At 44.4% G+C, this 25,204-nt stretch overlaps 1 protein-coding gene across 5 annotated transcripts in view; it reads left to right on the plus strand.

Annotated features, from left to right (window-relative positions):
- The window catches only part of ASTN2 (astrotactin 2), an 813,615-nt gene that overhangs the window by 341,930 nt on the left and 446,481 nt on the right, over positions 1–25,204 (plus strand). For all 5 annotated transcript variants that reach the window (XM_053921242.2, XM_053921245.2, XM_053921243.2 and 2 more), the window contains one exon: positions 6,273–6,440. In XM_053921242.2, coding sequence (XP_053777217.1) covers positions 6,273–6,440 — 168 coding nt within the window. The remainder of the gene's footprint in view (positions 1–6,272; positions 6,441–25,204) is intronic.

A 25,204-nucleotide genomic window follows, 5' to 3' on the forward strand; every position in this document is an offset into this window, starting at 1 on the left:
TTTTTATTTCAATACGAACTTGTGTTTCGTCATGTCTTCTGGAAAGACATTTCTCCCAGGTTCAATACCCTTACAGATGGAATCTGGGGGATACACGATGTAACAGAAGATAGGAAGTCTCTAATTATTTTGCACCCAGAAACAGGGGGGAAAAAAGAAGGACTTTTGGCCAGAAAAATTCCCTGAGCTTCGTTTGTGAATAGCATATTTTTGCCATGTATGGAATCTTTCATCCCCCTGTCCCCATGCAGCACTGTGTCCTGAGACTTCTTTTGAAACCTCCTGTTCATGGTTCTCAGGGGTCTGTCTTGTGATTTAAGGTGTAATGAAGGGGATTTGCACCTTCGCTCTGGCTCTCCAGGCAGTTTTGTTTGTTGATACTTCCTCCCGTGGTATTTTTAGTTCTCATCTGTAGCTTTCTTTTTCTTTGGGGGCTAATTTGCCTCTGGCTTTTCTTAGAACACTATGGAATGGCCTGAGCTCCCCAGCTCACCCCTGATCTATGCTGCACAATTACAGAAGCGGGCTCATAATCAATGTAATTGAAGATCAGAGTTAATGAGGACCTCCGTGCCTGTGCAGTCCCCTGAGCAATGCCGAGTTTCAGATGCTAGATAAGGAAATGATTGGGCTGAACTGAAAATCCATTTGGCTAATTAGATGATGTATATTCCCACAAGCCAGTGGGAGAAATATATATATATATTTAAAAATAAGGAAACATGACATTTTGAAGTTGAGATTTTGTTAAAGATTCATTTCAGAGTCCTTACTCTCTGGGGAGATTGATTTGAGCACAAAGAATCTCAGAGCACCCACACAAAAGAGGATACTTTTGACCCAAAGCCAAGAAAATAAAACGGATCCATTGGAAAACTAGAGAAATATGAGACATAGGGAATGTGCGTTTTTATTCCTTTCCTATGTACTTATGTCCAAAGTAATGCTAGAGTTTAGCCGGAGAGAGTTGCTTGCCTGCCACTATTTGACCTTATTGTGTGATACCTCTCCCTCCCTCTTTCTCTCTCTCCCTCTACTCTCTCTCTCTCTCTCTCTCTCACACACACACAGACACACACACAACCCCTCAACATCTTCTGAACCTCTGCTACAACCTAAGCACTATGGACATTACAGAGTTAAATAAGGCGTGGTCTTTACCTTCAAGAAATGTGCATTCTAGATGAGGTAGTAAGAAAGGGGGGATAAAAAGCACTCATGATTTGCATTAGATTTGGCATTTCTGGATTCCCTTCTTCAAGTTTAAGTTCTCAGTGGACAGATACCATATTTTACTCATCCAGCCATCCAGATCCTGGGACAGGGTCTAGCACATAGTAGGTATTCTTTTTGTTAGATGAAAAATATAAGAATGAATGAATGAACGAATGAATGAACCTATAACAGCATATATGAGGTCTGCCCAGAAAGTGTCCAGCCATGTAATATGAAAAATAGAGACATTTATTGAAGACACAAAATACAAGAAACATTGTACATAGGACAATGACTCCCCAGTTGCCTTCAAAGTAGGCACTTTGGGACCTCACACAATTCTCCCAATTGCCATCAGCTGCCCTGTAGTATTTTCCTGAATCTCATCAACGGTCTGAAATCTTTTCCCTTTCAAAGGTCATTTTAGTCTTGGGAAAAGCCAGAACTCACAGGGTGAGAAATCTGGGCTGTAGTGGGGCTGGGTCTCCCAGGTGATTTGATGTTTTGCCAAAAAATTCTTCATGAGATGTGATGCACAAGCAGGCATGTTGTCATGACGAAGCTGCCAGTCACCAGTTGCCCGTAGCTGTGACCTTCTGAATCATCCAAATAGTTTCCACAGAGGAATGTTCAAGCTTAACACAAAATTCGATGCAGATTTTTTGCTCTACTTGCTCATTCACTTTGAATGCGATGGCCACATAGTACACATGCTCACTCGATGGCGTCTACTGCCCCACTGACTAGTACAGTGGAGTCATCATCGTTCACACATGCACATTCCAGTCCATTCTCATTGGCTGCCAGGTTACACTGATGTCATGCAAACAGTTCTCATTATATTAATAATGGCTGGATTTTTTTCTGGACAGACCTCTCATGTAGCCACTAGTTGAATGGAATACTTTCTAATTATTAGAGATATTAAGCAGAGTATGAGCCAGGCTTGAAGGTGAGCCTTAAGGTACAAATGCCACCTCAACTTTTGCCTAGCTTATTGTCCTTCTTCATATCTTCCAAGGCCTGGCTTAACAACCAACATTTCAGTGATTTCTCTCTGATCCCTCCCCGCTTTTTTCTTCTCCTTATATCGAGACAAGCCCACCCCTTTCAGGCTGTTCTTACCACATTCTAGGTTGGATTATAGCTATCTATGCATATTTGATCTCCTTTGTTAGTCCTTTATTTTCTTGATGGAGTCAGTCTATTTCTCCTTCTCTCTGCCTGTTCCTCATGCAAGGAGGTGTTTAGTAAATGTTGGTGACATGAACACATGAATTAAGTCTTGGTGACTACATTTGCACAGTTGCTCCTCTCACTCTCTGATGCGCCATCTCTGTGCCATATATCCTTGTCTTGTCATCCTGAGTCCCTCTAGCATCTCCACTTTCATCACCCACATCACAAGCCTATGGGTTGAATAAGAGCTCAAGAGACATGACAGTGAAGTTCGAGTTTCGGTTGGAACCAGGGAGACTCTGAAGGGCTAATTTTGTACTCTGGCTCGCGCAGGATGAAAAGAAGTTAAACTTTGGGATCAATGTGGAGGCATACCTGCTTCACGATTCCGTGATGGAGTGAGTTGAGCTTCCTTGTAGTCTAGGTTGGAACTTTGATTTCATTAATTCACTCCTCAGATATTCACTGAGTTGCCAGTATGTGCCAGACATTTCACTGAGGGCTTGATTGATAACGACTCATGAATAACGCATGACCTCTTCCCTGTAGGAAATCACAGTCTATCAGAGAAAGCAAAAGCCCTCCCACGCAGCAGGATATGCACGGAAGGAGCGTGCACAGAGGAGTGGGAGGACCACGGAAGGCAAAAGATCCCAACCAGAGCCTCCAGTTCTCAAGACAGCCTGAAATAATGGGCAGATCCCAGCTTTGGATGCTGAAAAACCTGGGTCCAATTTCTACTTTGGCCACGTACTAGTTGTACAAATCTGGCTAAATCAATTTTTCTCTGAACCTCATATTGTCTTTGTAACAATGGGGAAATACTTACCCTCCAAGGCTCCTGTAAGGATTGGTAAGCAGGATGTGTAGCACATTCATCCCAGGGACTGCAACAGAGAGGGTGTTCAAAGGATCGTCACTCCCTTCTGTCATTAAAGCAACAGATGACTTTGTTAGAATATCTTTTTAAGGAAGTTGAGGACTACCTGCTTTTTAGTTAGTTCTTTCCAAAGAGACTCACATTTCTCATAGTTCAGAGCGATATGTTAACTGGTATTGCATTCAGAGCTTCCAAGTTTGTGAGAAATCCAAATAGTCAGCAAAATAGCTCCTGTGAGCTGAGATTTCCCAATGTGCTGGGGACTTCCCATATTGTAGTGATTATTGTATGGAGCTATTCTGTGTCCAGATCTCTTGTTAGAACATAGGCACTCATTTTTCCCAGCTGCCAGGGTTTCTCCAAGTCTTTCTTGGAGAACGGTCCTCCATTGAAAGGGACCACTTCACTCAAATTTGTGTCTCTTCCCCAGAGATAGCCCACAGCCTATGACTGGCTAATGTTGAGGCACAATGGCCTGATATTCTTGTTTTGATTTGGAAAGACTCTGAAGGACCATCCCAGCCCCAGAGCTCCCTAGGGGATGACCTGAGGTCTTTGCTGCAACTGTATGACAACTCGACTGCTCTCTCTGTCCAGTATCACTTTGCTCATCCCTCTACAAGAATATACCTCCAAATCCTCCTGTGTGCCAGTCTGTGCCTTTGAGTCTGATTTCTGGGGAGTCTGACCTCAGACAAATGCATTGTCTCACTTAATCTTTACATTAACCTGTGAAGAGGGAGTTGGAGTTTACGCTTTCCATGTGAGGTGACTGAGAATTTGTTTTCTTGCCCAAGTTTACAGAGATAGTAAGTAGCACAGTGGCGTTCTGAATGCACGTCTTGCTGACTCTGTTCTCTTTATCACTGCACTGTAGCTTTCCTGAAATAGTGGGATTAGACAAGATCAGCCTTGGGACAAAATTCAATCTTTAGTGAGAATAAGTACAAAAATTATCCATTTAAACAGCATGACTGTGCTTTTCAAAAGAAAAATCTGCAGTTGATACTGATGTTCGGTGCCTTACACAAGGACCCATGTGACATGTTTCTGCTTGGGCTTAGTTCCAAAGGGGAAAATAAATATGGCTCTGCAGACAGATTTGCATATCTCCCCTTGCCAGGAATGTGAAATATGGAATCCAGCAGACTTCTTCTTTTTTTTGTTTAGCTGCCAATGATTTTAAGGCCAACTTCACATACGGTCATTTTCTTCTCTCGGAGTCTGATGCTATCTACTTCTTTTGCCTTTCCCATAGACTCCTCTTTCATCCTCACCCAAAATCGCATTGTCTGCTGTACTTTCACTTACGAACTTACTCTAGAGGATAATATACATCCTGACATTTGAGTTAGAAAAGGTAACCTTTCCTGCCATGCCCTTACCTTTTCAGGGAATCTTAGATTCTCAGGGCAGCCAGGTAAGTCCCACCTCTCTGGCCATTGTCCATGAAGCCACAGCAGGGCACCAGAGCTTAGAGGAGCCCAGCCATTGGTCAGTCAGGAGGGTCTGATGGGACCTGACAGAAAGGTTGCTCTCAATCCCATATGATGCCTATTAACTGAGTCCTTCCTTCGGAAACTTGAATTGCATGCATGGAAAGATTTTGTTGGTGGAGAGTGAGGAGGAGAGAATAAAGTGCAGGGAGAGAAGCTAAATCGTGTTAATGATGAAATAATTTAAGATCTGCTGCTGCTGAGGTCCCTAGATCTGCTGTGAATCTAGAAGATCTCTCCACATCCAGCTTTGCGGAGCCTGGTCCTATTTGAACCTTTAGTTCTGCCCTGTAAAATTTTGCCTTTGGTTTATTGCAAAAATACATACACTACCATTTACACACTATATGCAGCCATCCTGAATGGGTGTCTCTTCCTTGTCCCCACAAGAATATATGTATGTGCATATATGTGTGTAATTCATATATATACATATATGTATACACACATATGTATACGTGCATGCATATATATATGTGTGTGTGTTAAAGAAGAACATTTTAGAACATGAAGTGCAAAGCTGGGGTCTTTTGTTTGGCCTATACAAGCTTTCCATAACAAATTTAAGCCATGGTTTAAATATTGGTTGATGATAATAAAAACCTAAATTTTTAGTCTCTCCTGAAGCACATCTGGAGACCTGCCACCGCTGGCCTTCGGACCCGTGCAGCCGGCGCTGGCTACGGCGAGGCTGCAGCTGCTCCCTTTTGATAGAACTTGCAGTGGCCAGTTCCCCTCATCTTCCCCGATTGTTCCCCAGCATTAAAGTGTTTTCCATTGCACAGGTGCTGCTTCTTTTTCTTGGAGGTGCTAGGGATTTCTTTGACTCTCTCTCTCTCTCATGAAAAAAAAAAAGAAAGAAAAAGCTAAGCCAGCCAGCCAGGAAGCTATGCTGTTTCCCTTGCACTCAGCTTCTCTTTCCCATTGACCCACCCACCTGGCTCCTGGCATAGTGGCCCCTGTTCCAGAGGAGATGCCTAGGTGGCAGGGACATTAGCTTTCTTTTTCTTTTAAACTTTAATATTGGATCAGTCTTTGCTAGGACAGGCCAGACACTGGCTGAGCACTTTATGTGCATTGCTTTACTTCATTCTCACAGTAACCCTAGGAGGCAGGTCCCATCAATATTCCCATTTGCAGGAGATGTAAACGGGCCAGAGGCTTGAGTGACTTGCCCCAAATCAGTGGCTGGTAAGGCTGAACTCAGGATTTGAACCCAAGTCTCTTTCAGTCGTAAGGGCCTGACTTGCAATCATTAAGTTGAACTGTCTCTTGTGTCTGATTTGTCCCTGTCTCTACTGGCTGTTGACACCTTGATCAGCACATTGTCAGTGCTCTGTAAATGTGACAGACAAGTGAGAACAGGGGAGCTCGGGTGTATGTGGGGGGGAGTGACTTGTACACACCTGTCTGTGTTCCTGGCCTGCAGCATCAACAGTGACACACCTCTGAACCCTAAAATCAGGGAGAAAGTAGCTGTCTTTCTCTCTGTTCATCCACAGGGAGCAGCTTTGTGGTGAGTGAAGGGAGCTACCTGGACATCTCCGACTGGCTAAACCCGGCCAAGCTGTCCCTGTATTACCAGATCAATGCCACCTCCCCGTGGGTGAGAGACCTCTGCGGACAGAGGACAACAGATGCCTGTGAGCAGCTCTGCGACCCAGAGACTGGTGAGCCTCGGGCTGGGCTGGAGGTGGAGGGAGGGAGGATATGGGTCGAGGGATCGTTTGCACTCCTTCTACCTGAAAAGTCATGGTTTTTGAGTGGTCGGCAAGGGGCTTTATGTAAAGGTCCATCAATCCAATTGGTGCTTAAACTATGTACTGCCACTGGCTGGTGAGGGAGAAAAATCTTATGAAACCACAGAATTTCAGAGTTAGAAAGGACCACAGAGAGCATCTCATTCAGTTCGAACAAAGGAAAGTGTCTGAATGTCATCAGACATTCCTGAGCTCAGATCCTGCCTCCCTCTTACTAGCTGTGCATTTTTTATATCATTTTCCCAGCTTTTTTGAGATATACTTGATAAACAATGTTATGTAAGTGTGAGGTGCACAGTGTGGTAACTTAATATGTGCACATGCAGATAGTATGAAATGATTACCACAGTAAAGTTAACACCTCCAACACCTCACATATCACATTTTGTGTGATGACAGCATTTAGTATCTTAGCACCTTTCCAATATGTAACACAGTGTTGCTCATTGTACTCGCCGTGCTGTGCATCAGATCCCCAGAACATACTCATCCTGTGTGGGGAGACGCTGGCCACAGGCACAGACTACCCGATGTCCTTCAGTAGCTCACTTCCTCTCTCTGAGTCCCACAGAATGGAAATAGTTTCTGTCCCACGAGCCTGGTTTTAGGATTAAATGAGCTAATCGTGGAAAGCTCCTAGCATATTCATGTATTCATCCGTTTGACAGATATTTATTGAGTAGCCAGGCGCTTTTCTGGGCATTGGGGATGCAGCAGTAAACAAACGAGGCAAAATCTTTGCCCTAATTAAGTTTAAATTCTAAGGAGACATTAAATCTGTACTGTCTCACATGGTAGCCATTAGCCACATGTGGCTATTTAAATTTAACTTAATTACAATTAAACAAAAGTAAGCATTCATTTCCCGTCACATTTTAAGTGTTCCATAGCTACATGTGACTAGTGCTACCTCTTGGACCACTCAGCTGTAGGCATTTCCATCAGTGTAGAAAGTTCTGTTGGACAGTGCTGTGATAGACAAGCAGGTAGGTGTGTGTGTGATGTGTGCGTTCTGTCAGGAGATGGTAAAGGCTGGGGGAGAGCACAAAGGATATGAGTGCTAAGCTGGGGGCAGGATGGGGCTTGTTATTACATAGACAGTGGTCAGGGAAGGCTTCTCTCAGAAGGTGACATTTGAGGGGGCACTTTTGAAGAGGAGGAAGCCATGCCACTATCAAGGGAAAGATCCTTCTAGGCAAGTAGACAGGCAAGGGCCAGTGCTGTGGGGCAGGAGCACAGGAATTTGTCATTGGTTTAGCACCAGCAGGAATGAGGGGGAAGGGGAGCAGGAGGCAAACCTGAGAAGAGGAAGGCTGTAGGAGCGAGGTTTCAGGGTCTCGATTTCTACAAGAGTAGAAATGGGCACATAAGCTCCCTGCATATATTTTCATGGGGCTTGACTCAGACCCACTCTGCAAAATTTACTTCAATTTATTAGATTCAATTCAAGAAAGATTTTCTTAATTCCTAAACTCATAAGTCTCTGTGTTAAGTGCTATGAGAAATCACAGACAAATTGGACGATGTTCCTGCCTTCATGGATTTCACATTTTCACAGAAATAAAAAGACCATGCTCATATACAGCTATCATAGAAGACACAATATGGTGTAAATCAAGAGCAGGCACTAATAAAGTACCTCATGCCTGGAGAACGGGGAGAAATGTATTCTAGATGGGGATTTCAGAAATGCTTCATGGAGAAGATGTCCTGTTCACCGAGCCTTATATAATCGGTAGGGAGCATGCGAAGGAAGGGGGCTTTAGCAGAGGCAACCTCATGATTAAAAAGAGAGGAGGAAAGTTTAGAATGATTCCAGAAACCAGAGAGCAGTATAGCTGTGCTGTTATCTAGAGAGTATGCTGCACGAGGGTCGGAGGAAGAGGACTCGGGGAGTGGCAGGGTCAAATGAATTGGAAAGGTCAAATGAAGAGAACTCCTAGAGACAAGGATCTGAAGGTTGTGAGAACCACCAAGGGACTTAGTAAAACCATGTCGGCCACTGAAATGGGGAGCTACCCTGCACACCTGTCCGATTGTTTGTGAGAACACCCCAGCCCAAGGAAACAGCTGGACCTCCCCTCTTTTGCCTTCCATTAGGAATTAGGATTTGTGGGGTGTCATGAAAAAGCTAAATTCCCAAGCCCTGTACATCTCAAGCCTTAGGTCTGTCGAAGTTGGCTTAGCTTCCCTTAAATAATCCCCTTCTTCTGTGGGTGGGATATATAGGGTTGAACAAAGTCATGGAGTCCAGGCATTGTCCATCATGCTTTAAAAGTTTTATTGAATGTGTCAGCTGGAAGGGTTGTTCCTCCCAACTGACTGGGGAAAAGGAGGAAAGAGGGAGATGCTGCTGCTGAAGAATATACAATTGTCTTGATGCATGTGTGGGCCTGGCCAGGTGTTCCTGGCTGTGTGCCATAGCCCCGCTCAGGTGTGTTTTTTCCAGGGATTTTAACCGTTAGCACTACTCGCAGGCCTAATTGTGGAATGGGATCCATGGTGTGCTGGAGCTGGCTTCTATGGACTCGTGAGAGTTGATTATTCGGATCTCTTCCCAATTCTTTGTTCAGTCATGTCATGAAGATCACTTGGGAATGGGCCATTGTGGGGGTATTTATACCAACAAAAGTAGTAAATATTACCAACCTTGGCTTATTTTCCTGATCATTGAAAATTTATCATCAAACAGTGGTGGGATGAGAACAGACCAGTCAAGGACCAAGGTAAAGAAGTGCCTCCGTGGAGGCTTAGTGAAGGCGTACGGGTGTTGCCTGGGGGTGGCATTTTGCTCCTTTCCAGAGCGGACTACCCTCCCTCTTTATCTCTCTGAAGATGCAAAGTACGTAGTCAAGGACTACTCGCTGTAGTCCCGTAACATGCAGCACCAAACAGTTCGAATGATCGGGGTTTGTCTCTTAAAAATGTCATCATGGGTAAGTCTCATTGTGAAATATCTTTATTAAAGGTCTGCACCTGAGTGGTGTCATGCTAAATTCTACACACAAAATCTTTGATACTATGGCCCAAACCACACAAGACAACGGCAGGACACTAATTAATTTAGTCATAAGCCCATTCATGTATTTATTTCTTCATTCAAGCATTCAGTGAACCAGCATGGAACTGGGCTTATCTTTTGGAGTAATACAGAAGCAGGTTCAGACCCTTGCTTCTCTGTTTCCTGGATGGAGGGCCTTGGACAAGTCATTGAACATATAAGAGCCTCATTTTTTACACATGCAAAAATTTGTTGAATAGTTCCTATTCTGCAGGGATGTTGTGAGAATGAAAAACGAAATTTAAAATGCCCTTGGTGTAATGCCTAATATACAGTGCACGCTCCGAACATACCGCCTAACGTTATTTTTATAATCAGTCATTCAGTCGTTTGTGTCTTGATTGAATTAATTTAATGAATTTTAAGTAATGTAATAAATATTGTATGAGGCACCTTTAATCCAGAAATGCACCATGGTGTTACAGTATGTAAGGAAAACATAAGTTGTATAGTCCTTGTTCTGGAGGACCTGACCACCTGGTATGATACCTAGAATAATCTGGACATTTCCATCTGCTGGACTTTCATCGAGTCTGCACGTTACTTTTCAACTTGTTCAGTGAAAAAAGTCCCAGGCTCTCAATCCTAGTGCCAGCCCTGCCACCGATTTGCCATTTGATATCTGTAATGTCACATACTGTGAACTTCATATTCCTTCTCTCCACCGAAGAGCTGAGTGGACACATACTTCTAATGCAGTCAAGGTCTGTAGAGACCATCTAGCCTTATCGAATGAGGAGACTGAGGGCCACCAAGGCTAAGTCAGTGGCCCAGTGTCACTCAGGTAAGTTAGTGGAGAGATACAAATTATGACCATGAATAATTCCTGAGATATTTTCCAGCTCAAAATTCATGTTTCTATGACCTCCCAAGCACTAATAACTTAGAGCATAAGTATGATTGAAACAATTTCTAAGTGGCATTCAGAGTAGATTGAATTTTCTTTTCAAATTGATATGAACTTCAGTCATGTTCACCATCAAGTTCAGTTTTCTTTTTCGTGTCTTCAGCAGCACTTTTCATTTGCAATAGGAATGAAATGAAAATACACCCTGTGTAATTATGTTCTATGTATATCCTACATCCTAGTAAATATTTGTAATGTTCACATATGGTTGCTATTATCTGCCGAACCCTGTATTATTAAGGTTTAAAGGGACACAAGGACTTTACAGTGTTGTAAAGTCCAAGAATTCACAGAGATGGAGAATGTCCCTACCTTGAAGGAGACTGTAACCTGGGGGCGTTCTAGGCAGTGGGGCAGATGTGCACGGTTTCAGCTGAGTAGTGCATGGGTGAGACGTGCAGTTAAATAAGCAGGAGAGAGCCAACTTTATGTCACACCAGAAAAGAGAGATTTGTATATGAGAACATAAATTTTGTAAGAACTTGGCCTTTGTTTTTTTTATTTATTGCTGTATCACAGGGATTGCAACAGTTCCTGTACCAATGCATTTTTCTTGAATGAATGAATGAATGAATGAATGAATGAATGAGTGAGTGAATGAATGAGGAGCAAGTTTTAGTTGCTGAAATGTCAAGGCGTGGGCAATGAATCGGATGCAGTGTTCTGGTGGCAGGACCACGGATAGCTCACTGGGCACCACCAATGTCATTTGAGCTAAGTGTGTTTTTTGCTGAAGACTTCTACCTGGTACAGCTGATTCTCTTCTGAAAGTCACCTTCTCTCTTGAGATAGGTACTAGTCTTTCTTGAACTAACTTAAAGTCAGCTGTATGTTTCATCTGTTCAGGATTGGTCTGTGTCCAACTCTGCTGGGCCTCAATTGGGGAAATCAATCCTTCATGAAGTGAGGCACACTGATTCTCAGAATCCATAATCCTCTCTGTACCGCATCATTCCTTGGTCCTGAACTTGACTAGAACCTGATTTAAACAAAACTCATCTAAACTGATTGTCAGTTGATGGACCTTGGCCTTATTTATTCAGACATGCAAGATAATGGAATCAAACTTTTAAAAACCATTTCCAACAAAAGCCGTTCGAGCAATAAACACAAACCAAGGTTGTTCTGCTTGAAGTCCATGAAATTAATGTTTATTATAAAATCTCACTTATCTCACCAGATTGATCCATTTGGTGCAGGTTCATTATCTATACATAGCAGATGGGGGTGTTAGACAATGGCCTGATAGAGCTTATATTTAAGAGCATCATGGTGGAGTTTTGATGAGACATCGAGAGGTTCACGAACAGCATACACAATTTATTATGCACTTATTGCGTATCAAGCATCATGCTGAAACTTTATATAACTATCTTGGTTTCCATAACAACACTTCCAGGTAGTTATTACTGCTTCCATTTTCCATGGAAGAAGCTGTGCCTTAAAGTAGATGATTGGCATTCCCGAGGTCATGCATTTACTAAGTATCACAGCTGGGATTTGGACCCAGAATGAGTGACAAGCTACCGTTCTGAGGAGTCAGTGTGAGAGAGTTTGCTTAGCAAAGAGAGAGGCACTCTGGCATTCTTGCTTTGATAGGTATTTGTAGAGAATTCTCAGAGGAAGGTGTGAATCTTTTGGACAAAGAATTTATAGAATAAGTTGACTTGAAAACAATGAAATGACCCAATTACACTGGGGACAAGGGAAAAGAGCAGCACGGAAGAGTGGGGCTGTGACGGCATGTATGACTTGTAGGGAAGCCGCTTTATATCTCTGTTTGGGAGTCTTGCTGTATTTGGTTTGAATGGGTTGTAAAATGTTATGTTGTGGCAGAAGGTTGAGGGCCTTTGAAAAAGGACAATCTGTGTCAAAGATGAGGTCATAAAATTTCAGAGAGCCCACAGTGGCAAGCAATAGGACTGACTGCTCAAACCTTGGGAAGGACAAGGTTAGAATGGGCTACAAAACAGACTAGGGGAAATGGTTCCTTTTGGGGAACTTGCTGACTCCACGACGTTTCAAGGCAATCTTTGCTTCTGAGCTTGAAGGAAAAATAGGTTGTGAGAGATCTGAAATTTCATAAAGTTTCATACAGGAAGATAATTTGAGATTTCTCTCATTATTATTTTGGGGGTATTTTTTTCAAAAAAAAGGGAGGCTCTCAGATTTTAAGAGTATACTTTATCATAAAAAAATTTAGTCTGAGGGTATTTAAATGAGAGTCTATATTTAATTTTATTCAACAAGTGTATTATGAAAATATATTAAACCTCCAAAAAATGGTATATGTCCTACTGTTTTAAAAGATTCCAGGAAACTTCTAAATATATTGTAATAGCTTACGGCCAATGATTATCAACAAACCAGGGTATGAAAAAAGGAGATGGAGGTACAAGTATAGGTTGGAGTTGGGAGTGTAATGAGGACACACAATCCGTGTTGTGACGTGTTCCACGTGTGTTGCTGGTGAGTCCTTTTCAGTAGCCAGTCTGGTAGGGTCTGGCAGGTGCTGTTCTCTACATGCAAAATCTACTCTCCACCTACGGCCATTTCTCAGGAGCCACATTTTCCCTTCCTTCACATCTCCTTCACGTTTCAGCTTAAATGTCACGTCCTCAAGGAGGTTTTCACTGACACTCTACACTCGGTTATTCCCCCATGTTTTATGCTCCGTTCATGTATTGAATTTTTCCTTTATAGAAAATAATAATAATAATGCACATTAAACCGTGCAAACTTATGTGTCACGTACTCTCCCAAGCACTTCACACGTATGACCTCATTTAATCCTCTCAAAAACCCTGTGCAGTGGACACAGTCCGATTTTAACTAAACCAAGAAACAAGTTATTTTTATTTATATATATGTGTAGGTACACACACACACACACATGTCCCCAATATTTTATGTACCAGTAAGGGACAAAGGCTGTCAATCATAACCGTAAAATACCCACAATTACCAGACAAGTCCTTGGGAAAGGTCTGTAATTCAATGCCCTATCATCACCACGTGCAGATGAGGGAAATAAATCACGTGAGTTAATGGATTTTCCCAAAGTCACACATCTGGGAAGTCTCGGTGAAGTTTAGATTAGAATCCGAGAAGTCTGGCTTCAGAGTTTAACCTCTTGACCACTAGCCTCTACTATCAATAGCTAATTGCAGCTTGTAATTATAAACTTGTTTGTGTGATGCACTGTTTAATTACTAGCTCTCTGAGCGACTGTACGCTGTGTAAAGGCAAGGGCTGTGTCTGTGTCACTCACTGCTTTGTCCCCAAACCGCCCATTGTCTAGCACACTGTTGATGTTTGATAATGACTAATAGACTGAGTGAATGCAAAGAGAAATACTCGATTTGGAGACAAATTCCATGGGCTTCACTCCTAGCTCTGCAATTTTTACTCATGGCATGACCTTTGACATGTCACTTTGTTCTCTTGGCCTCCATTCCTCCATTTATAACACAAGAGGAATTTACATTAGAGTTTATTTATTGCTCTCAAATTCTTTGTACTGCAAACTTCTTCGAAAGCAATGCTCTGCCCAACTCTGGCTTTGGAGGATGTAGTAAGAGGATGACCCATGCTTCCTGACCTATTGAAGGACAGAAAGCATTCACATAGCATACTGGGACCGACCTAAGTTTCTACTCTTAATAAGTACGTTGTGGTGGTCAGAAACTTGAGTTCTGAATTCACATAGACTAAGGTTCAAATCCCAGCACCTTCATTTTGGACCTGCACAACTTTGGGCATTTTGCTGAGCCTCTGTTTTTCTCAATGGTAAAATGATGCTAACAATATCAGCATATCAGTCTTCAGAGGGTTATTATGAGGATTGACCTAGATAAAGCATATTAAGCACTTAGTACAATGTTTTGTACACAAAGCTCAACAAACATGAGCTATTATTATAGTGGTGATCAAAACATGAATTGAATGAGCATTGTAGAATTTTTTGTATCATCTTTATTTTTATTGTTACTTATGTATTATCATTTTTTAAGATTTTAAAATTATTTTTCTATTACAGTTGTCCCAATTTTTCCCCCTTGCCCTCCTCCACCCATCCCACCCCCCACTTCCACAGTCAATCTCCACACCATTGTCCATGGCCATGAGTCATTCATACATGCTCTTTAACTAGTCTTTTCCCCTTCTTTCCACCCTTATCCCCATCTCCCCTCCCCTCTGGTCACTGTCAGTTGTTCCATGTTTCCATGCCTGTGGTTCTATTTTGTTCATTAGTTTGTTTTGTTAATTAGATTCCTCTTACAGGTGAGATCATATGGTATTTGTCCTTCACCTATTGGCTTAGTTCACTTAGCCATGTGCTGGAAACAGCCTAAGTGCCCATCGGTAGATGAGTGGATCAAAAAACTGCGGTACATTTACACAATGGAGTACCACAGAGCAGAAAGAAGGAAGGACCTCCTGCCTTTTGTGACATCATGGGTAGAACTAGAGAATAGTATGCACTGTGAGCCTTAGCAGTCAGGGAAAGCTTTCCGAAGGAGGATGGACTGGAGTTGGATTATGGAGCAGTAGAATGATTGTGATAGAGCTACATTGTCCAATATGGTAGCTATTAGCCATATGTAAATTAATTCATACTTACCTTATTTCAGGTGCTCCGTGGCTGGCTACATCTTGTGGCTGGCATATCAGAGAGCACAGATATAGAACACTTACATTATTGCAGCAAGTTCAGGGTCACAGTGCTGTGATGTAGTGTGAAGACCAGAACTATATTTCAAGTACATGTCATGTCATTCAAAACATTTATTGAGTAACGTGCTGGGGTAGGTACTATACTTTGTACTGGGATTCGACAGGGAGCAAAACCAGACCCAGTGTCTGGCCAGATAGCGTTTAGTCAAGTGCAGGGGTCAGCAAACTACAGCCCACAGGCCAGTGGCTGTTTTTCATAAATAAGGGTTTGTCAAAACATAGCCATGCTGACTAGCTTGCATAATGCCTATGACTGTGTGCGACAACGGCAGAGTCGAGTGGCCATGACCCTATGGCTTACAGAACATAGAATGTTTACCAACTGGCCCTTTACAGAAAAAAAAATTGTCAACCCCTGTTCTTGTAGATTGTCTCACTGCTTTGACATCCAAGTTAGAGAACTGGCTTCACTATTTATTCATTCATTCATGTATTTGTTCATTTGGCATTCAACTGGTATTTATCAAGCACCTAATGTAATCAGGATGTCAGGTGCTGACAATGAACAGAACAGATAAAAATTGCTACCATTGCAGAGCTCACGTTCTAGTGAGGGCAGGGGCAGACAAGTCATTAGAATGTATGCAGTTACAAACACAGAAATTGTATATATGTTAGAAGAGGATATGCTGTTTTTATTTTAAAGACTGCAAGAAGAAGGGGTGGTGCATATGGAAGAGAGAAATGATTGTAAATTTAATTAGACAGCTCAAGAGAGGCGAAGGGGACAGAGCATGCTTGTGGATATCTGGGGACAACATAGTCCAGGCAGAGGGGACAGCCAGTCCAAAGGCCCTGAGGGCAGATTGTGTCTCATATATTTGAGGAAGATCATGGAGGAGAAGGTGGCTCAGCTTCACCGGGTATTAGAATATAAGATGGGTTCATAGAGAGGCCAAAGAGTCAGAGCCTGTGGGGCCTTGAGAACACTGGAAGGGTATCAGCTTTCAATCTGAATGCAATGGGCGCCTCATGAGTTGCAGACTTATGTCATCTAACTTCCCTTTTAAGAGGCTCTCTCTGGCCACTCTATTGACAAAAATATGTAGGGACAGAGCAAGAGTGGTAGGAGGAAGGCGCCTTAGAAGGCTGATGGGATAATCCAGGCCAGAGATGATGGTGGCCCGGGCCAGGGTAGTAACCGTGGAGGTAGAAAGAGTGCTTGGAATTCAGATATTGTATTTAATTCATCACAGTTATTTAGTGAGCACCGATTATGTGCCAGGCACCATGCTCTGTATTGGGGGTAGTGAGCCAAAGCAGCTGCCCTCTCTGTCTGTTGGGACTTGCTGTTGAATGAGCTGTTTTCATGCTTTGACATCGGAGATAAGGAGTCACTGACGTCCTTCCATGAGAATGAGCTCCAGGACCAGTTTTCACACTGTGTATACAAAAAGAACCCAGGAGCCCTGGCTGGGTTGCTCAGTTGGTTTGAGTATCCTCCTGTACACGAAAAGGTTGTGAGTTCGACTCCCTGTCAGGGCACATACTGAGGTTGAGGTCTGATCCTCAGTTGGGGCACATGTGGGAGACAACTGGTTGATGTTTCTCACATCTATGTTACTCTCTGTCTCTATCTCTGTCTCTCTCTCTCTCTCTAAAAATCAATAAATATATCCTCAGGTGAGGACTAAAAAGAAGAAAGGACCAAGGAGAGGATGACACTGTCTTAGTCTACTCAGGCTCTCACAACAAAATATCATAGACTGGGTGACTTTAACAACAGAAACTTATATCTCACAGTTCCGGAGACTAGACGTCCAAGATCACAATGCCACAGAATCGGTTCCTGGTGAGGGTTCTCTTCCTGGATTGCAATGGTCAACTTCTCACCTTCTCATTATGTCCTCCCATGGAACTTTCCCGTGTGTGTGTGAGTGAGAGAGCTCTCTCTCACTTCCACTTCTTACAAGACCACTAACCCCATCGTGGGGGTGCCACACTTGTGACCTCTTCTAACCCTAATTACCTCCTGAAGGCCCCATCTCCAGGTACCATTGCATTGGGGATTAGTGCTTCAACATAGGAATTGGGGGGGGCTACAAACATTCAGTTCATAGCAGATGCTGGTGACTTAGGAGGACAGAGAAGGGAAACACTGGCACGAAATTGTGATGCAAGGGAGAGAGTCAACTAGAGCTTTGCTGTAACTATCCCAGCAGGGTCGGGACTTAAGTGAGGTGAGTAAGGTGTCTCAGGCACAGAATCTTGGGATGTGCTCATTCTTGGGTGTCAACCCTGCATTTGCACAACCCTGAGTGCCCCCTCAAACTTGAGGAGGGAGTATTGTTACTTCAGCACAGTGGCCTCTCCAACCCTCCTCCTGAGAAGCCTTTCAAGATTCTTCTGCAGGGGCACATTGAGGGGTCAAAGGACAGAGATCCAGGGCCGAGAAGAATCTTGTAGACCATCTAGTCCAATCTGTTCCTTCTACAGATGACAAGGGTGAAGTTCACAGCCTCACCCAAGTCACTGGGTAACTGAGCAGCATAGTGGAGGTCTCCTGCCTACCATGCTGAAACTTGGTTTCCCTAGTACTGGAGACTGTTTTACGCAGTCAAAATATTTTATCTTTGGGGTGCAGGCTCCCAGCTGCAACTTGGGCCAATGCCTTCAAGAGTCTTTACAACATGTGAAGGCGGTACTGGCTTCTGGCAGAGCTTTCCCAGATGTGTCTTGTAGGCTTATGATAAGATCCACTCATTCATGCAAATAAGTGCTTCAGTGCGGGGCATCGGGGGCAGGGCTGGTTCCATGTAAGCTTCATTTTTGTCTGTCTTTCACAAACATTGAGTTCCCAGATTGAGTCAGTCACCAGGAGGGAAGAAGACGAGGCACTGCTACCACCTTTAATTTGCTCAAGGTCAAGCTGCCTACTTGGTGGGCTCTGTGTTGGTTTTTTTTTTTTTGGAGAGGCAGCCAAAGCAAAATGGATAGAGTCCAGGCATCGAATTCAGACAGACCTGGGTTGAAACCTTGGCTCTGCTTCTAAGTAGTGGTATGGTTTTGAGCAAATTGCTTAATTCCCCCCACGCCTCAATTTCCTGTTCTTTTTCATCAGAAGAAAAGGTATTCACCTTGCTAGGTTATTGTGATGATTATAATCAATACAAAGTACCTGCTACATTATATGGCAAATACACATATTCAACCCATGGGAATTATTGAATTAGGGGCAAAAAGAACCTCCACTGTTGGCAATGCTTAACCCACAAAAGGTTTAACCATGATGAATTGGAAGGTGTGATGACAGATTCTGAGCACAAGGGGATTCCACAAAGCCACTTAAAACACAGCACTTAGCAATAGCAATAGCCTTTTCTGGTGGTTTGATGCCATCTTTAGGAAGCCAGCCCATTGTACCACACTGTCCTTTCTCCTCTCTCTTGACAGGACACCTCTGATGAGGAGTGTGTGTATTGTGTGTATTTCCATCCAAGCCTCTTGGTTACAGTACTGACACTTGGCTAAATGTTTCTGTAGTGGCCACAGCGGTGGGGAGGCACACCAGGGTTGTCCCTCAGGACGGGGCATCCAGAATGCAGGCTGCTTCACCCAAGTTCAGCGCAGGCAGGTGGCCTCTCCATGGACGGTGTGCACAGCCTGCTCAAACTCTCTAACGACTGAAAATGGACTTAACGGCCGAGCCTGACTCCCTAGTGAAGCCCGGAGCAGGCCCCTTGGACACACGCTGCTTAATTTTAATGATTCACAACGATTCTCTGTCATATACCGGTCGGTGTGGTGTAAAAATGGTTTCTAAGGAGACTTGACTTGGGGTGGTGAACACACAATCCAATATACAGATGATGTATTACAGGACTGTCCACCTGAAACCTATATTATTTTATTAACCAATGTCACTCCAATAAATTCAATTTTAAAAGAGAGAAACTGATGGGAACTTGCAATGTTTTTTCAATTAAATTGTTGCCAGAAAGTGGGAGCTGGCCAGGGCATGGGGTGAGGGGCGGGGCTTGAGTGTGCTTGTGGGAGAACAAGGCAAAGACGATGGGGGGTGATGGGAAGGGAAGAGAGATGAAGAGGAGGGACATGGGAGAAATTGAGAAAAAGAGGAAGAAGAAAGGGGGGATGGAGTTAACAGGAGGTGAACGTAACCTTTGTTTGAGGCACCGTTACATGCATGTTTTACGTCATCTTCAGATTAACTCCTGAAGTAGACAGACTCTCCTTTCTTGACTCCTTTTGTGGATGGAGGAGGTTAAGGTCTGGGGGTTTGCCTTGGGCTTCACTGACAGTGCTATAAAGGAAAGGAGGGTGTAGAGAAAAGCAGACAGACAGCCAGGGCTAGAGAGCACACGCAGAGGGAAAGAGAAAGAGAAGCTGAGACCAAAGAGAGAAACTGAGGCAGCTACAAAAACACAAAGACAGAGAAAGAAAGACAGGTGGGGGATGGGGAGAACCATGAAAGAGAAGAGAGGCCCGGAGGAGGGGGAGAGCAAGAACAGGAATGTGAATATAATCAGCAGTGAGATTAGAAAAGTGAAAATTAGCTGGGTTCGGCTGAATGTGCACATTATGTAAAATGGTGTAATATTCCAGATGGAAAGACCTGGAAATGACAAATCTCCAGTTTTCATGGAAGCTCTCCCTGACCCTGACCATCTGCCTATGTAGCTGAGGCTGAGGTCACTCTGAGCAAGGGACCCTCTGAAACAGAAGCAAAAGTCACATGCTATCCACAGGCTCTCTTCATTTTCCAATCCCTGACTAGACAAAAGCAAAGGTCCCATCTGGGGGGCGTCTGGACCCCTTGCTTAATGGCACTGAGGGCATGAGCAGGTCATGTGCTGCACGTGGTCCGCTGTACTCAGTGCACATCTGGAAAATAATTGCTCCTTTTACTTTAATTTTATAAATGAATTTGGCTTTAAACTCATAAAGATAGCTGATGCTTGAAAAAGCCATCAATGCATCTCTTTTGTAAAGAACTCTTTTGCAAAATGAGTAATTACTCTCTGCTTAATTTATTTTGTATTTTTCACTTTGCTGTTTCAGGTTTTGTTCAAGCGGGGAACAAGTGCATGATAAATCATCATGTGTTCTCAATAGACTAAGTCTATATTTTATCCTCACAGCATCCTTGTAAATGGGAGAGGACAGGGCTTGTGTTCTCCATCTTCTAGGTAAGAAGGAGGAGACTGACAGAGAAGAAGGGGCTTCAGAAAGGCCACTTATTAACTGGTGGGGTAACAGCTGCAGGGTCCCATGGCATTGACATGGACCGTATAACCTTGTCTCATCTATACCCCTGTGAGCTGCACTAGAGGTGTGGTAAGTGGCCAGGTAGGGCCACCAAGGTGGGTCATTTTCAGTGAGACGCAGGGTCATGCTGAACCTCCTTTATCTTACCTGGTCTAGTGTGGGCAGGTCTGACTCCAGAGTCAAGCGGACCTGAGTTTGAATCTTGACCCTGTTTCTTTCTTGCTGTGTGTCCTAGGGGCCAGTCACTTTTAATTCCTGGGGGCTTCCATTTCCTCATCTGTAAACTCAGGATGACATTAGCACCTGCGTCACAGAATGGTTGGATGGATTAAAGGTGGAAAGTTGGATCAAACCTGTCAGCTTAATGTGATCCATAAGCAGCTGTTGGCTTTTCCTTTTCACCAGGATATAACCAAGGGGTCCAGGATGAGGGGCTACAGTTAGGCACTAATGGTAAGACAGCCAGCGCCCTAATCATAACCATAGCAAGAGCAGGTTATGTTTATGAGCCCATACAAAGAATAGAGCATCATTCATGTTGTTCAGGGATGGGGCGGGCACGATTAACCTCACCGTAGAATTGAGGAAACTGAGTCGTGGCCAGAGACAGGAAATACAGAGTCATGGAGACCCTGGGTGACGAACGCAGCGTACAAACCCTCTTCTGACTCCTGTGCCCGTCTGCTCTTCTGTAAACTGCCTCTTTCCGCGCACAATTCTTGGACTCATCAGTTGAGAATGACTGCCTTTGCAGAGAGGGGACAGGGAGCGTTCCCGGAGGCTGTTGCCTCACCCCTGCAGAACTAGGGCAGGGTTTCTCAGTGTCTATTAAACCCTCTGGCTCTGCTGATGCAGCTGGTGTGGGAACCCTACTGATTCGGAGAAACAGAAGGGCCTGCAATTTCCCATTCACACTGTGACCTACTTTTGCACCTGTTGTTGCCTGCGTCTGGAAAACTCCTCCTTCCCCCTGAGAGGGAAGAAGTACAGCCTGGGTCTCTGGAACCAGCTTGGCTGGATTCCAGTCCTGGCTCGACATTCTTAGCATTTTGACCTTAGGCAAGCAAGTTACTTAACCCCTCTGGGCCTCCGTCCCCTCATCTGGAAGAAGGTGTTGAAAATAGAACCTATTAACACAGGCTAGTCATGGGAGTCACATGAGTTGGTATAAATAAAGAACTCCCAACACTGTCTGGCAGTTAGGAATCTCAGTGTCCCCTCATTCTTATTACCCTTCCTCTTCCCTGATGTGTCCTGACCTTGGGGCCCTTTACACACACTCCCCCTCCATCACCAGTCACACCTTGTGATCACACCATGTGGTAGTGATGCAGCTCCCTCTCAGTCTCCACCCTTGAATGTCAGCAGCTGGAAGGTAGAGAATTGAGGGGATGCATCACTGTGCCCTGATCCCCCCTGTGCCAGGCACAGAGGAGTGGTCCAGAGAACAAAAACTGGTCCAAAGAAGTCAGATCTGAATCAGAATGAGGCAAGAACCATGGGAGAAGAGAAGAAGTAACAGCAGGAAGCCCAGGAGGGGAGCTGCAACCAGGAGGGACGAGGGCAACAACCCAGGGAGGTCAGGGCCAGAGTTCGCCCAGCTTGGGCAGCGGCAACAACGGTGATTGCAGTGCTGGCAGTAAGAGTAGTAACAGCAACGACGACACCACCACAATGCCTCCGCTTAGTGAATGCTGCCTCCCTGTCTGGCGATGTGGTCATTGATTTTTTGCAATGTATCTCTGATCCTTGTGCCAGTTTTTAAAATTGGACTTAAGACGCCCATTTTCTGATGAGGAAACTGAGGTGCAGAGAAGTACAATGACTTATTCCAGATACTCATGTCATACATAGTAGACCAAGGATTCAGCCTCGGGTCTTTTTGATTCCCAGGCCAATGCTGATTCCCTTACACCAGGCTGTATCCCGTGTCCTGCCATCCCTCCCAGGTTCACATGAGCAGCATGGATGATGCAGAGCTCTGGGATGAAGGGTGGGGAATGGTTCGGAGAGGGTGACCCCCCACCCAGCAGGCCCCGCTCTGTGCATCTGTGTCAGGAATCCCAGATTGGTCAATCCCAGCTCCTTCCTGGATGTTGGAGACATGTGCATTTTGTGTCTGCTGCATCTGGTAGTGAGGTTTCTTCACCCTCCTCCCTTCTCAATCAGCCATAATTTTCAGGGAGTCTCTCACCCACATGCTTTTCTTCCCAGCATGAATTTGTGGATAATTGTGTGAGTGGTGCACCCAGAGATAGAGGAGGCTAGGAAGAGACAGAATGGAGCCAGTGGAGCGGGGTCACCCTGGTTGAGACCCTGAAGTTCGGGCCCTGGTGTGACCTGGCTGGTGGCCTCCCAGAGCCCAGGCCACCCCACATGGCTGCCCACATGAGCTGGGTCAATGCCAATTAATCTTCACGTAGCCTCAATTAAGGCCTCTGATCTCCATCAGATCCAATTACCCCCTTGTACCACCAAAACTTTTTGGCCTCTATTGTTTTTCTTGTTCTTGCTCCCAGAGGTATGCGGTGGGTGACAATGAGGAGCGAGCAGCTGCAATGCTGGTGTCCAAGTATTCTCAAGTGCTTTGAGAAGAACAAGGCTAACACGTCTTATTCCGGCAGTGTGAGGACAACAGGGACATCAGAGATGGCCAAGGGAGGTTGCTTAGATGTTATCAAGACCAAACTCCTTGCAATACAGATAGAGAAGAAGCTGAATCCCAGGGAGGGTGGTACCTGCCCCAGGTCACACAGCACATTTGGCTGTGTAGACCTCTAAAGAAGTTATCCTCACTTCATAAGTGTCTGAATTCTATTCTCTTATTATTTCCCTTCCATCATGTGTTTCTTCCCCGGTAACTCCTAGCCCTCCCACCCATATCCTGTCCCCTCCTCCAGGCCCTTGGGGGATCCTGACTTCAAAAGACTAGAGTGTGTTGAAGGAGGGAATGAGGACTGGGATTTTAATAAGGTTGGGAGGGTATTTGGGTGTCTCTGATTACTAGCAACTCATCTTATAGATGGGGAGACTGAGGCCAAGAAAAGTAAAACAATTTGCCCCAGGGTGCCCAAGGGTCAGCATTATAAGATGTATTCCCTGGCGATACTGCTGGCATCTAAAACTGCCCAGGTCATCTCATTCCTTTACCAAGGAGTCATTGTGCCACTTAACCTTCCCCTCACCTCTTAGTCGCTCTCAACCCATGGTCTCTCCTCTGTTGAACCTGCCTTTCTCCTGTTCGCAGGCTCTGCTTTTCTCAGGGCAGACCTGCTGCAAGGAGCAGGTGCTAGCCTGCAGGTGGGTCTCAGATCGTTCTGTTCTGATGACCAAACCCAGAGGAAGTTAGAGCATGAAAGCTGCAAAGGAGGAAGAGTAATTGGTAAGGCTGGGAAGATTGGCAGGGGCCAGTCATGAAGGGCTTGGAATGTGAGACTAGGGTGTATGAACTCTACTCTGAAAGCAGCTGGCAGCCACTGAGAGTGTTTCGGTTGAGCTGTGGGGTGCAGCTGTTCTTTGGGAAGTTAACTGGCATCCAGTGAGTTTAGATGGGGGCAATGAGAGCAGGTCCCCGGTGATAAGGCTTTTTCCATGGCAGTGCACATGGACAACGTGGAGGGCCCGCACCGGGGCAGCGGCAGTGCGGACGGATGGGAAGTGGTGGATCTGAGTGACAACAAAGAGATAGAATCAGAAGGACTCAGCTACCATTTGCATGTTGTAGGTAAAACAATTAGAGTCCAGTCAAAGATGTTTCTAAGGTTTCCAGTTTGGGAAGAAAGTGGGACCATTATTCATGGAGACGATGACATATACACCTAAGGTGCATCAGCAGCTTTGGCTACATTCATGCTGCCTAACAAACAACAGTACTTTATTTCCAACAACGGTAAGCAATTTGCTGTTTGTTACATATCTGGCTGGGCTGATGTAATCTGCACTCAGCTCTAAGCTCACATGGTATCCAGCTCTGTTCCACATGCCCCTTACCCTTCTGGGATCGGCTACTACTTGGAACACGGTCTGCTCCTGGCAAGAGGCAGGGATACAAGAGATCAAGCCTAGCCGCACTGCACAATTTAAACCTTAGCTTACGTCCCAACTGCTATATCCCGTTGGACAAATCGAGTCACGTGGCAAGCCTGAACACAAAGACTAGGGAAGAAATTGTATTCTTCTCACCATCAGCTATGGCGAAAGTACTACTACAGAGAAATGAGGACTTGACACCAATAATTCAATCTTTTACGGGGTAGATTTCCCTTCAAAACCTCCGATTTCCTATTTCTGTGCTCTTTTCCATCTTTTGTAAAGCATTGCCTCTAAGAGTCATCCCATAGCTTGGGAAGGAAGAATCAGAAAGATGCTGGGCTGGGATGTTCACTCTTCTCTTCATAACCTTTAGCAGCTTACTCACCGTCTCCAAGCCTCAACTTTGTGTTATTTAAAGTGGAGCCAATAAGCTTTCCTCCCCATGTTGTCATGGATACCAGAAATTATTTGGCTAAGGTCAACACATAGTAGATGCTCAATTAGCAGAAGATATGATGTTACCCCTGTGTCTGACCCCTACTAGTAGAAAATCAATCCAGCTGCCCTTCATTATATAGGTATTATGAATTCAGTACAACCCTGCATAAAGTATTTTCATTTGACCACTGGCTATTTGGAATATCAATTCTTAACCTTTAGATATAGTGAAATTTCAGAAATCAGGAGGATGAGATTGGAGATTGCCTTCTT

This window comes from Desmodus rotundus, chromosome 1 (genome assembly GCF_022682495.2).
Source record: "Desmodus rotundus isolate HL8 chromosome 1, HLdesRot8A.1, whole genome shotgun sequence".
In the NCBI taxonomy this organism is placed as follows: Eukaryota; Metazoa; Chordata; class Mammalia; order Chiroptera; family Phyllostomidae; genus Desmodus; species Desmodus rotundus.